The following is a 14,427-nucleotide window of genomic DNA, read 5'->3' on the forward strand; positions in this document are numbered from 1 at the left end:
TTCCTGAGGAATAGAGACCGCAACAGTTTACCACAAAAGGAAACTAATTGATTTAATAATTTCTATTATGATTATTCAATTCTGAGTAGGTTACTTTTCAAAACTTTTTTTTCTCTTAACACGCCCTTAAACGAGACCAGCGTTCTAAAACAAATTTTTAATTTTTAATTCCTCCAATTTAATTAAAACGGATTCAACAGTCCAGTGAGATAATCGTTGCTTTGATAAGTTATATTTACGAATCATTTTTAAAATGTACGTACGAGTATAAAAAAAAAAAAACTACATCCACTTCCATCAACAACAATCCCAAAATCATACGAGCGCCACTATTGGCTTGCTTTCATATACGTAAGCTTTTGGGGCGGTGCTTATGCAAATGAGCCTCTCCGAATATGGACAGTGTGGAATGAAAGATGGTAGATAGAGTCAAACATGGAGGATCGACGCGCAGAGTCATGAGAGCGCCGCAAAACTTTTTGGAAAAGGTGGATGCAGGACTGCCTGTGTCGATTTGACCCACGCTCGTTTCTTCGTTGTGAAGTTTTCCGTTTCCGAGAGCCGATGGGAGTTCAGCATTTGTAATGCAGTAGAAAGTTGCGATATATTTGTTGTTGGAGCAAAGGCAGGGGGTCAGACCCCCCTAGCGTCCCAGCAGCGCTATGCCGTGGGTGAGCAGCTGTAAGCGGAGAGAGAGCTCGGAGCTGCCGCTGCCCCCGGGCTGGGAGGAAGCCAGGGATTACGATGGCAGAGTTTTTTATATTGACCACAACACTCGACAAACTTCATGGATCGACCCCAGAGACAGGTAAAAGTGACCGGGAGAGGTGTCGCGTGCTTTATTGGCTGAAGTTTGATGATTGTTTGGTTGTAGAGGGCGGGGGCTCAGATTGAAGTGATGATTAAGAAACGAGGGAAGTTGCACAGTTAGGAATGGAAGTGTTTTCATTCCGCAGTCCGGAGCTGACACAGTGTAACATGGCTGGCTGCTTGTTTATTCTCTCTTTGGGCTTGTCATGCCAATTAACTATCACATGAGCTGTAACTAAAACGTTAACTTTCTGGATTGCGCATCGATAACTGCTCACCTGAAAAAAAAAAAAAACTCCCGGGACATGCCTGATTTGTATGGAACAAGCTCGTTGTTGATGTTGTCTCTACTTTTAATACATGTGGGTGGTAATAAACATGTCCCAGGTGTTCAAAAAGAGTACCTGTGTTGATTTTAACAAACATTAATGCAGTGATCATGTAATATAATACTGTGAGAAATAAAAACATGCAATAAATAGGAGTGTGTACACACACACATATGTTTGTGTGTTTGTGTGTGTTTAACGATATATGGAATATTAATTTGTTATAAATGCAATTTATGAAATGTAACACTTCTCTTTACGTTAAATGCAAAATTATCAGTTCTGTTAAAAGACTTTATAGAAGGTGAGGGGTAAACAATAACCATCATGACTGTATTAAGTTTTGGGAATGTTGTCTTGTATAGATTTGGTGACATTTAGACCCCCCCATGATCATTGTTGCACAATTAAGGTAGTAATGATTTTCAGTCTGTTACAAATGATACACATGGGCATTTACTCCCACGTGACCCACATAATTTCCCTCATTAGCCATGTTGGCTAAATCTAGATAGCTTGCAAGACAAGTCTAGCACAGGGCCAGGAAGGAGCACTCTTTAAAACAAACAAACAAAGCAAAATAATCTTTAAGAAATCATAAAATGTGCAGCGGTCAGATTTTAGAATATGAAATTCTGAATTTAGAATATCAACAGTCGTTTACACCATTATTTCAGTATACTTAAGAAATCATAGAAATGCCCCCCCCTCCATTTTTAAAAAAGTGGTCACATAATGTAAACAGTGTTCAAATGAAAGAGAGAATTCAACTGTAGTTCCAAGAGTTCCATGTGCAAATATGTATGGAATGCTAGTTGGGCCGCTGGGAAAGCAGTGTGGATGTGCTTTGTGAGGTCTGTATTTTCACCAGCAGAGAAACCAGCCTTTCAGCCCGACTCGTTTAGACACAAGTTAACTAGAAGCCTTGTGTAAATGAAATAGAGGGGATTTGCTGCCTTTAGGGTGGTTGACATGGTCTCATCTTAATTTGTATGGTCACTTGTGTCAAAACAATGAGCCAGCAGATCACCACCTCAAAGGCAGTCATTGTATGCCTGTCATTTTTTGGTGTCGTTGTGCTGAGAAATGATAATTAGGATTACATTTTCAACACTAATGTCTACCTATTTTTTATAATAATAACAATAAATACTTTGTGCAGTATTTTGAAGAAAACATGATTTTGACATCTTAATGAGTGTATTTTTTTGTTGTTGTTGCAATGGTTTAAGGGATAGTCCGTCCTAAAATAAAAATTCTGTCATCATTTCCTCACCCTCAAGTTGTTCTAAATCTGTATGATTTTTTATATAATATAAAAGAAAACTTTTGAAGAATGTGGGTAACCGAAAAATCGGTGGTCCCCACTGACTTCCATAGTGTGGGAAAAATACCATGGAAGTCAGTGGGGAGCAGATACTGTTTAGTTACTCACGTCTTTCAAAATATCTTCTTTTGTGTTCAGCAAAAGAAACTCATACAGGTTTTGGAACGACTTGAGGGTGAGTAAACGATGACAGAATTTTTTTATTTTGGGCGAACCAAGCCACTGCCGTCTTAGTCATGGACTCTGCAGCGTTCCCACACAAATCGAAAGTCTTTCGCGTTTGCATTATTGCTCTTGTGTTACGTTCATATTTCATTTTCGCTCAAAAGCGTCTTTCATTCCCACCTTTCACTTTTCCTCTCCTTTTCAAGAGAAGGAATGGGGTAGCTTGACATGGAGCTAGATAAAAACAACAAAAAAAAAATCTGATCTGCTTGAAGGCCCCCCTCTGCAAAGTCATGTGACATGCTTTTGTAATGCGAAGCTGATTGGAGTCCGAAAAAATCGTACATTTTCACGTCAGGAGAGCGGTAAGGAGTTATCCAGCTGATGTTGAGGTGGACGTGTGAGGACAACACGTTGAACTGGGGCGCTCATGTGGGCGACATGAGTTAAAGTCGGTCTCATGACATTCTCTCCCTTTTCCTCTCTCTCTCTCTCACTCTCTTTTCCTCCTTGTTTTCTGTCGCCAAGTCAAAATAGTTGAAAATAATACAAGTGTATCCACAGTGGAACTTGTGAATCAAGCATTAGAGTTAATAATACACTATATTACTTTTTTTTTTTTTTTTTAATGCTCCTGATTCTGCTTTTATTTGACCTGTCTGTTCCTAAACTAAATTTTTAATTTTATTATTGTTTTATTTTATACGTTGTTCTCCCGTTTTAAATATTATATATATATTTAGTTTTTGGTAACTTTTTTTTGTTGATTTAAAATTATGATTTTAATTATTCTATTTTACCAAAAACTGCAAGTGCTGATCATATTTACTATTGTCTCATCAAAATTTGACAGTAAAGATGAAAATGCGAGTTTACAAAAAAAAAAAATACGTTGTGGAAAATTATCACCTTATTAAATTATATTACGGTTATTACACCGTATTTTGTAACAGAAAAACAGATTTGTTCAGATCTTGATTTCTATTCATCTTATGAAAGTACAGTCGTGTCTTAAGGGCAAACAAGGCCATAGACTAGATCATTAGAGCAGAATATAATTAACTGAAAACTAATCTATAATTCCTGAAGCTTTAACTTGCGTTTATAGACATTTAAAGTACTTTTTACCATGTTTTTCATTGTTTGTCTGAGGTAAACCATCAGGGCATTATTTTACCTCAAAAATAAAATTGCAATGAATATACAAAACAAATGTCCGTTGAATTTGTGCTAAAAAAGAGGAAATAAAGCCGATCATAGGCATGATGTTTTACACCACCGCCTTGTTTGAGCATCAGGTGTGCACCAATGAACACGAGTTTGAGGTTTTCGGGCCCGGTGACGGCTTGTAGTGAAAACTGTAACCCGTGTGTGAATTCGTTGCTCAGTCACCTGGGAAACCGCCGGAGCTGCTCTGTGAAACACGGCCTTCTTCCAGCACCTGCCCCACTCTTCTTAACAGCGTGGTAGAATTGAGCTCTTTTTTCGTTATATAGATATATTGAAATCCAGAAGATCTAAAGCGTCTTTTGTGCCCGTTTGTGTAGAGATTGTTTTCAGTAAGCCGTGATTTAGAACGTATCGGTGAAGTTTTTATCATTAGGCGGGCGTGACTTCCATCGAAAAAGAGTGAAAAATGATTCTGTGGTATTGCTTTTCTGTAACGGCTCGAAAACGTCACATGACTGCAATTCGAGCGGCAAAACTCAGAGCGCTGGATGGCCAGAAAAGAAGTCTGCGTTTTCGCAAATCGTGCCTGGCGTTCTTTTGAGAACATTATCTTTAATCTCAATCCTATAAAAGAGGTCTTTTTATATAATGTTTGGGTATTGTCTGTAGTGCCGTAGTTTACAAGAGGGTCTTTGTGGCAGGAAGGGCGCTTCACCTCAGCAAAACAATAGTCGGGTAAACAGCGAATATCGCCTGCGTCCGTTTGCCGTATGGACTGTCCGCTCCGTGGTTTCCTAAGGTGACTCCCTAAGAGTCGGATCTCCTTCGTCCACTTGCTCCAGTGGAGTTTCTGTGGGGAGGCTTTTGTGGCTGTGGAATGAGTGCAATGTCAAGCATGCTTACACTAATGCCTGAGGGACTCTGCCCGTGATCGGCCCCAGACAAAGCTGCCCAATGGAGGCAGCAGTTCCCACGTGTCTTCCCTCCCTCCATCCCCAGGCCCCAGCGGCTCTCCTTTTATTCTTTACAGGCCGTGTTATGCAATGGCCGAAGCCAGGCCTGCCGCTTGGCAAAGGGAAGCCTTTATACGTGGTCACAAAGCACACCAAATTCAATTATTCTGGAAAGTGGAAGCCGTGTTGCCAGCGCCAAAAGGTTATTCACATGAGCGCAAACCCCTCAGTGCTATTTTGCTTCCCTTGGTGTTTTCATTATGTTGGTTAAGGGAGGGCAAGTTTTTTTTTTTTTGTTAAAAGTGGGTTGGTGAACATGGCTTTTGTTTCACGCAGAGTGTGTTTGTTTGGAAGGTTTCTTTACTGATTTGATAACAGTTTGTGCTCGCCTCCGCTTGTTGTCACAGGCTCTATATTATTCGAGATTTCAATCACATCCTTGTAATGAAAAAAGTATCAAGCGTGTTTTTTGGTGTACACTTAACCTACAACATGTTTTTAGGTAGGTTCAGTTTGAATCCTAATTCAAACTAGCACTCAGAAATATTTTTATTTAATTTCAGGCTATATTTCAGGTGCAAACGAACTGGATTTTTTTACATACGCTATTTAGAAGTTTGGGACAGTGAGATGTTTTAGTTGTATTGTTAAAGATGCTTGCCAATCATTTTTGCTTCTATTAGTGTATGCATGTTCATGTGTGTATGAACAAGTTATAAACGCACTTCATTTCATGCTGATTTGTTTACTGCAAATGGGAAAACTCCAGACATCATGGGTTGTTAAAATGATCTGAGACAGTCTAACCCTTTGAACAGACTTTAGCTCTATCCCTTCCAGCCTTTTTTTTATTTGCAGCGAATTAAATATGATAATCCATTGTAATAGATGTTACTTAGGGATGCACCCATGTGTTTTTTTTTTTTTTTTTTTTTTCTTCATTGCATTGGCTGATTAAATTGGATGAAATTATCATCCGATTCCTGTTGTTACGTTGCTCACTCGTGTGTCAGCGGTTGCAGTTTTTGGTCATGGCCACACTTCCTGTTGTTTATGCCATATTTTTATGACCGTTTTTGCTCTGTTGTTTGTATCCGATCCATTTTATGAAGGTGTTAATTAGCGCGTTATAGGTACTTGCTCATTTCCAGTGTGAAGATTGGTGAATTTGAACTAGAAATGAACAAGACAGGTGAGCATATCTCTCTGAAAGGAAAAAAAAAATTCTATTAAAAGTTTAAAAGCAAAACTGCGAGACGCAGACCTCAGCCTCACTCTGAAGCATGCCAGGTGCACTTGGTCACACACAGGTTATGCCGATCATGTCTGGAATGCTAGCTTAGCAGGATGTACCGAACTCGTCAGGGCCGTTTACTGAGGAATTTTAACGCATGGCTGTCTGAAGAAATCCATTGAGTGCCAGAGAAAATTGAATTCGCCACACTTTACGCCAAACTCGTATCACTGACAAACATGGACCCTCAGGCACCTTTTGAGAAATTATTCAAAAAGCGTTATGACCCTAATTCTAATTTGTCGCTTTTCATATTGAGCCACTATTAGTTGTTTCTGATCATTTCATCAGTTATTGCGTTTCTGAAAAGCAAATTGTTCTCTAATCTATGCAATCTATCTAGTATATAGTTAGGTGAGACTTCTCATGAGCATATCCAGCAGACACAACAGCCTTTAAACTTGATGGAACTCAGGAGAGCATATTTCATCATAATGTTGTATTTATTTTATATTTATTTATTTATTTATTTATACAATGGTAAGTTCCATTCCTTGATTCTGATTCGCATCTTTCATCTTTAATTTTGAGACCACGCCATTTCTTATACTGAGACGCCGTGTGCGTCTGTGTGACTGCCTGCGGTTTTTCCACATGATGAGGGAATATCACTATATCCACCTGGTTTTCTGTTTCAGGTATGATTATATGTGTCCATCGCTTTACACTTTAATAATGCTTGCAATTTCACGCTACGCTGTGAATCAGTCTGTTTTGAAACTAAAAGATGGAAAACAGACGTTTTCACATGCTGAGAGATAAGCAGATGTCTCTGCTATTCTCTGTTTTTATTTAAGCTCCATTAAATGAGAAGTGTTTTCGGAATATTCTTTTGCGTTTGGTACTGTCGGGGACTATTTTTTTAGTGGAAGGACTGTTTTTAATGAATATAAAATAAAAAATAAGAAGCAGTAATGTACTCGAGGCAGTGCTTTATTATTAATAAATCACGGCGCTCTCTCTCTCTCTCTCTCTCTCTCTCTCTCTCTCTCTATATATATATATATATATATATATATATATATATATATATATATATATATATATATATATATGTATATGTATATGTATATGTATATATGTGTATATATGTATGTGTATGTATATGTGTATGTGTGTATATATATATATATATATGTATATGTATATATATATATATATATATATATATATATATATATATATATATATATATATATATATATATATATATATATATATATATATATATATATATGATGAATGAATGAATGATTTGGTTTAGTACTATTTCATGTAATTATGCATCATTTTCTGTTATTATTATAGTAAGTCCATGTAACAAGAACACAAAGAAAAATAATTTTTATATTTTGAGAATTTTAGAAACGTTCCGTTTGTTATGTGTGTGTATATGTCTATATATTTTGTCATTAATCATTTAATAAATGTATTAGTGTAGTTAGTTCAGAAATATGGTCTGTATGGCATATCCTTGATTCATTCATCTGTTTCTTATTGTACAGTTTTCTCTGTTTATCATTGTCTAGCTGTAAAAGTGATAGTAGAAAGGAATGCTGTATCTAAATGTGTCAGAACGGATGCTCTTCAGCAGTGCTACTTATAGTCGACCTATTTCTATAAGATGCTGTGTATTATGATAGGAGGAGACGTCTGTCCGGTGAGGTCTGATGCACTCAGCTGCCCAGACGTGAATGAACAACATAACTGAAATTCCTGATAGTTTTGATACAGTCTTTTAAACTGAGAATGCAATTTTTAGATTGACACTTGTGGATTTTTGAATATACATAGCACAACCGCTTATGCTCTTTATGGTATTAGGATTAGCTCAGCCTTCAGCGTCTTATTAGAACTTCTGGATCATCTATCTTTATTTGATTTTTCTTACCTTTTATTTCATATCAAATTTCATTCATTTTTGTTTAGCAGATATTTCAAAGTTATTCCTGTGTTTTTTGGGGTTTTTTTTGTTCTGTCTGTTTTAAACCTAATTCGGATGCCTTCTGCCTTGATTCTGATGATGGTAATGTATACCTGATGGAAGCAAGTGGAATACCTGCCGAGATTGTGTAAGAAATGCTTTCGCGGCATCTAAGCTTTTCCATTCCTCTTAAAAAGAGTTGGTTTGTTAAATGGTGACATGTTTTTAACAGTAGAATATCTCTGCTGGTAAGCAAGCCGTTAAACAATTAAACATAAAACCGCAGAGGAGAGGCCGCGCTGTGCCATGGCGACAAGTTGTCTAAACGAAGGCTGCAAATTAATTAAGCCAATAAAAGGTCCTCATAAAGTTATACAGAGCTGATCAGCCCACATGAAAGTCGATGCCTGTAACATATGGTTGCCAAAACAAAAGTTCTGCCACTGGATTTTGCAGAACCAAGAAAGAAGTGCTTGGTGCTCCAGAGGCATTAAAACTTTGCCTTCAGGCTACTATAATTAAGTTTATTTGGGTATATTATTTTTAGAGAAACACATTCTTGACGAGGAATGCAGAGCCTGTTGTTTGGGAGCATCTTAATTTGCAGGCGGAATGCTGGTCCGGCCCTTTGTTGTAGAGAACGGCTGAAGCTGAAGAAGCGACAGGGTGGATGTCCAGACGAGGCCTGGACCTATGGCCCAGACTCCAGTTACACATGCCTTTCCCACCAGGGAAAAGTGCATCGTTCCGGATGGAAATATCTACTGGGAAACATCAGGGAGATGGCAAAGCGGAGAGTAGATGATTATAGAATTAGCAAATGTCTGACACTTGTGCGTTGTGTGCTAAATTGCTTTTCATTTTTAAATTTGGCCTGCACACCCAAAGCGAAATTCATTGACTTTCCTTGTAGGGGGATTCAGGAGTGAAACCGCTCTCTGGAGAGAAGACGATCCCAAAAGGTGTAGCTCGTGAAGTTATTTTGGTTTCGGATTCAGAATGACAGAGGCTTTTTTTAGTTTTGAAGCCAAACGATTTCCTCTTGTGGACTGATTTAGTAACTAGCCGGACTTTTTAAATAGAATTTTAAGCGGTCGAATTTTCATAGTACTCCAGTTTGGGCTGCATAAATGGCCTTGACATGCATTCTCTGTTTGGTTAAAAAGTTGGGACAAATTGCATTGCTCAGAGTGTATCTGAGAAATTCCCAAGTCTTAAAATAACCCATGGCCCCGTAACTCTTTTTCTTTCTGCCGATGACGGGTTTTGGGATTCAGCCCGCTAAACACTCCGAGACCTCTCCTTCTGGCAGAGCTGCTTTCCTCTCTGGAAGAAAAGGCGTGGTATGGGAAGATTAGCTCTCTCAGAGCACAGAGGGTCTCTCAGGAACTGAAACAAAACACTCGCTTGAGAAACTTGAAAGTAACTTCAGGGCCGAATTGAGACTGAGGGCAGAAGCATTACGATGAATGTTCTCTGCCAGTGTATTAAACATTTAGCACATTATTGTTGAGGCCTGTGCTTTTGTTGGTGGCATGACAAAATATCTGAACTTAAAATAGATGGCAAAAATGTTTATTTGATGTACTGTAGGGTTAGCAATGTTGCGTATTCATGATTTACGCCTAGTGATTTGTTCAGGTTAAGTCGTTCAATATGAAAAATGTATGTGAATGCAGATTTCAGAGCTTTTGAAATCTGATGTTCTTTTGTTTTTGAAAGCCCTGCAGTAAGAGGAAACTGACCCGAGGTTCCTGGTGAGAATGTGGGGTGGTCCTATTTCCTGTCAGAGGTCCGCGTCTCACATTATGTCCAATGTTACAGTTTGTGTGAGAATCTTTACTACATGGGGCATGTTTTTCTTCTGTCCTTGGGAGTGTTCGACAAACCTAGCAGGAGACCTTCTGTAAAGCTGTAGTTCAGGTTTAGGAAATGGACATCATGGTCGTGTATATGGCGTTTCCTGCTGTGATGTATTGTGGGAAATGAGTTGCCTGTGGTTTTAAATCTTAGTATGTAGAAGACTTTAAAGGCATAGATCATCCAAAAACGACAATTCTGTAATTGATTCCTCACCGTCATGGCATTTCAAACACGTAAGACCTTCATTCATCTTCTAAACACAAATTTAGATATTTTTGATGAAATCTGAGATCTCCACTACCATGGTCAAGGAACGTAGTAAGGACATCATTAAAATGGTCTGTGACATTAGTGGTTCACCCTAGGGCTGGGCGCTATACCGGTATTATGTTGTGCAATGGTATGGATTTTGACATCCTGTGGATATGTTACATATTCAGGGATTTTGTCGGATGGACAGACAAAGATATTTTCCTCTGCAGTGATTATTGCGTCATTAGAAAGAGATACCATAAATTAGAACCAGATGATATTTGCTCCAAACGCACAATCGGCTTTTAAATGTATTCTGGCTGATATCTATTCCGTAACAACACACATACTGCATTATAATAATTGCCCAAAATATAGTAATTTGTGTTGAAGTAAACAGCTGTTAACGCAGTACAGAGATGCTGGAGACGGGCACAGAGAAAGTACTGTAGCAGGCAGCGCAAGGTCACTTTTCACAATGCTCCAAATATAGGAAGAAAAATGTAAATATTGAATTGGGGGCAGGGGGTTAATATGAATGATCTCTGAAGGAAACTGTCTTCAGAAAAGTTTAGATGGCATTTTCTTTTTCTCTTTCCTCCCTGTTCATAAGCGCAGCGCAGGGCAGCTTTGTTTACAGTGGTAATATTGAGAATGTTCCATCAGCACCATCTGTTGTCAGTAAGTGAACTTGCATGTTCTTTCAGTCCATTTGCTGTTTTTCTTTTGCACAGGTGGTTTGTGTAGCATTATTTTACACATTCACACATCTAAAGTCCTCATTTTATTTTTTTCCTTTCCTCTTGAAATCATATGTTTGGCTTTTCACTAAAATGTGATTCCAAATTTTCTTCTCTCATACCGTGATAAAATATCTATATCGCCTGGACAAAATGTGTAAAGCTGTTTTATGCATGGTATGCACTAACCACAAGTTCCTGGTTCTTAGAGGAATAGAGGCAACCATTTATTATAAGATCTTACTTTTGTGCATGTAAGGATTATCATTGGAAAATATTCCTTACGTACATTTACATGTTGTTGTTTTTTTTGTTTTTTTGTCATTATTTTATCTTTTTTTTTTTTTTTTTTTGATGAGGCAACATGCAAGCTGGAATAGATTTAATTGACCACGTATGATTGTGCTGCTTAATATTTTTAAAGAAACGTATGCATTTTTCTTTCATGAATAAAAAATATTAAGTAAGAATACAAAGTAAAAAGTACTTTTCAAAAAAGTAAGAAGGTACTGACCTCAAACTTTTGAAGTTACGTTTTAGGTTTTCTCAGCTTACTTTTGTGTACTGTAGAAATGCCCTTAACAGAGAATATTGAGCTGAAAGGATATAATCAGTAGTTCCAGCTTTCTCTTCGATTCACACCGTGGCCTCAACTACTATCACATTCAGAACTTTGAGAAACTGAACATCTGATACTGATACGCAATGAATTTTCACATGAACTGGTGAATATCTCTGTAACTCAGCTCTTTTGTTGTCTCTTTGATATGCTTTCATCTCCTCTCAAATGCTTGTCTATTGGAACTTGTTTTCACACACATTGGGCTCTATTTTTTAAATGCAGAGTCTAAAGTGCACGGTGTATGTGCACTCAAAGCATGTCCTAATCCACTTTTGCTGTTTTAACGACAGAAAAAACGGTCCACCCGGGCGTGTAGTCGAAATGGGTTGTCCCTATTTCCTTAATAAGTAATGGGTGTTTTTTTGAGGCATAACATGTAGTAAACCAATCAGAGTCTCATCTCCCATTCTCTTTATGAGTTAGTTGTGCTCATGCCGTGGCGGCTCGTTATTTACATGGCAGAATTTGTTGGTGGTCTCGCTTCTCAAGAGAAGAAATCAATCTGCTCGTGCGTTTTCAGGCAATTTCTACTAACGCACTCTTAAAATAACAAAAAAATATGGTGCCGTTGACTTTAGACTTTAGACCAGGTTTAAGTTGGTTTATGGCACAGTCTATTTCCAGTTCCTCAAAATAGCAACGTGCCACCAATGCGCCTGAACGCACCTCTTTTTTTAGAGCAGCGCACCTATGGGCACACCAATGGTTGCACAAATGGGCGCAAATACACTTGCTAGTTAAATGACATGGTACTGGACGGAAAAATGAGAGCAAACGATCCAACTGACAAAAGTGAGAATGTTTGGAATGCAAAAATATGGATGTTATCAGTATTTGTACCTGCAAAAAAATTCAGATAGAACCTCCAAATTTGTTGCATCATAATTTGTAAACAATGAGTATGTAATATTGTTTGATTGTTAGAACTTTTTTAAATAATTTTTTTTTTTGTTTAATTCAGATTGAATGTCAAGAGATGACTATAAACAAGCCATTTGTTTGTTGACCTCTAAGGACAGGTACGCACTACAAGACTCAAGCTCTTCTTTGATGCTTCTAGTCTCATCAGTTTTAATGATTTATACCTGGCAGTCTAGCTCTAAAGGAGGGACTTGAGTCATGCCCAGAAAACAGACTTGGTACCCTTTAAACCTGACATTACCATGCAGTTCGTTTTTTTTATCCGAATAGTATCCGCATCATTTAAAACATTTACGCTGTACATTAAATGGTAACTGAAGCATAATCATAACATACCAAGTTTTAAAACATGCTTTTCACCATTTCTTGCATCTCTTCTTTGGAGTGAACGGAGCGTGTTTGCGCCACTATTTAGTCGATTGGAATGCACTTGTAATGCGATGTAATTTGCTCATTATGCTCAGCTGGAATGTGCCCGTGACGACGAATGCAGCACAGTATGCATCAGCAGATTTGCTGAGGGACGGCATTAAAAAAAAAAAACATTATTATAATAAAGGTTTATGCATATAAGTTTTTATATATTAGCATATTTTAAAAACATTTTCAAATATAAAAATCCATGTGTAATTGCAACCGTTATGCTAATAACAATGTTACACTCCTAATTATTAAGAAAACTTTAAAAGGGTTTACTGTGTGGATGAAAGCAAGCTGTGAAATAATAAGATTATATTGGTAATGGAGGTTTGTGTGCATTATCATCTGATCTATCCCAGACCATCTGTGAAAATGTGTCTTGTATTCATATTCACTTAGCTTTTAATGTGGTCAAATGCTAGCTGATGTGATCTTAAAAGATCACTTAAATGCATAATAATGCCAGGTGTAAAGGACTGTAGAGACTTTAGGGATGGAAGTGTTTTTTGACTTTGCCTTGGACCAGACAAAAACCCAACAAAACCACTCAAATTTTCTTCAAACTATTTTTGCAGTTAAGGCTGCAAAAAATGGATGCTTCATCTTAAATCTTAAGAATCATGTCAAATGGTTGCTCAGAACAAGCACAGATTATTTTAACAGATTAACAAGCACAGATATTTGTTAATGAATAGTTCACTACATTTCAAGTCTCCTCAAACAATACTTTATAACCCCACTAACAAACCCATTCATCTCTGTCTTTCAAAGCACTGAGATAACAGCACTGTTTTCTGGGCTCTATTCCAGGGTTGACATAGTTGTTACAGTAAGGATTTGATGGGAGAATAAAGAGATTTTTGAAATTTGATGATATGATTTCCACAGTGCTTGTTTTCTCTTGTATCTTAGCTATATGTTTGTATTGGCACGAGGTGAAACCATTATGATCAAACAGGTCTTTGTCTATTTGTTATTTTAAGACATTGACAAATGTGCTTCAGCTTTTGTAATATCTTGCTTATCTTTATTATTTTTTCTTGGGTTTTTAGTTTCCCCCATGTGTTGGAATAGTCAAAGAATTTTCGTATGGACGTATGTTTTTTACATACACATATACACACACACACTGTATCATACTCAACTATGATGGTATTACAAAAAAAATAGTTTGGGCTGAATGGAGTATGTTGCATAAATGTTGTTTGTAGAGGAGTCCAAAAGCTGCTGGCAGACTAGTATAACTGTACCTTTGACTAAATGGTACAAGGTCTGGTCCACATCTCAACGTTTTTCTAGCCAGTAACTGCCCACATCGACGGATCATATTGATTTTTACCAGCTATGCTTTAATTGACATGCTGACAGCATATTCCCGTGGGTATCTATGGCAATTCGTTTGTGCAAAAAAATTGTGAATAACATAAAAATCATGTCTTGACAAACTCGCCTCTCTTGTTGGTGTAAAGATTGCATTAGAATCACAGGGATTGCATCACTATAGTGACATCATTGGGATTTTGAGACCATTGCTAAGTAATTCCACCTCTCTGTGCTGAAAGCTCTCAACCGAACACTTTCTTTCACATTAAAACATGACATTCTTGTAAAGTGCATCCTTGGCGTTGAACCATTGT

The 14,427-nt window shown here is 37.6% G+C and overlaps 1 protein-coding gene across 2 annotated transcripts in view; it reads left to right on the top strand.

The window, feature by feature from the left end:
* Positions 1 to 408: 408 nt before the first annotated feature.
* Positions 409 to 14,427, top strand: part of wwc3 (WWC family member 3) — a 36,746-nt gene continuing 22,727 nt past the window's right edge. For both annotated transcript variants that reach the window (XM_043242440.1, XM_043242441.1), the window contains exon 1: positions 409 to 808. In XM_043242440.1, the coding sequence (XP_043098375.1) occupies positions 663 to 808 (146 nt within the window). In that variant the 5' untranslated portion in view covers positions 409 to 662. The remainder of the gene's footprint in view (positions 809 to 14,427) is intronic.

This window comes from Puntigrus tetrazona, chromosome 6 (genome assembly GCF_018831695.1).
Source record: "Puntigrus tetrazona isolate hp1 chromosome 6, ASM1883169v1, whole genome shotgun sequence".
Classification (NCBI taxonomy): domain Eukaryota; kingdom Metazoa; phylum Chordata; class Actinopteri; order Cypriniformes; family Cyprinidae; genus Puntigrus; species Puntigrus tetrazona.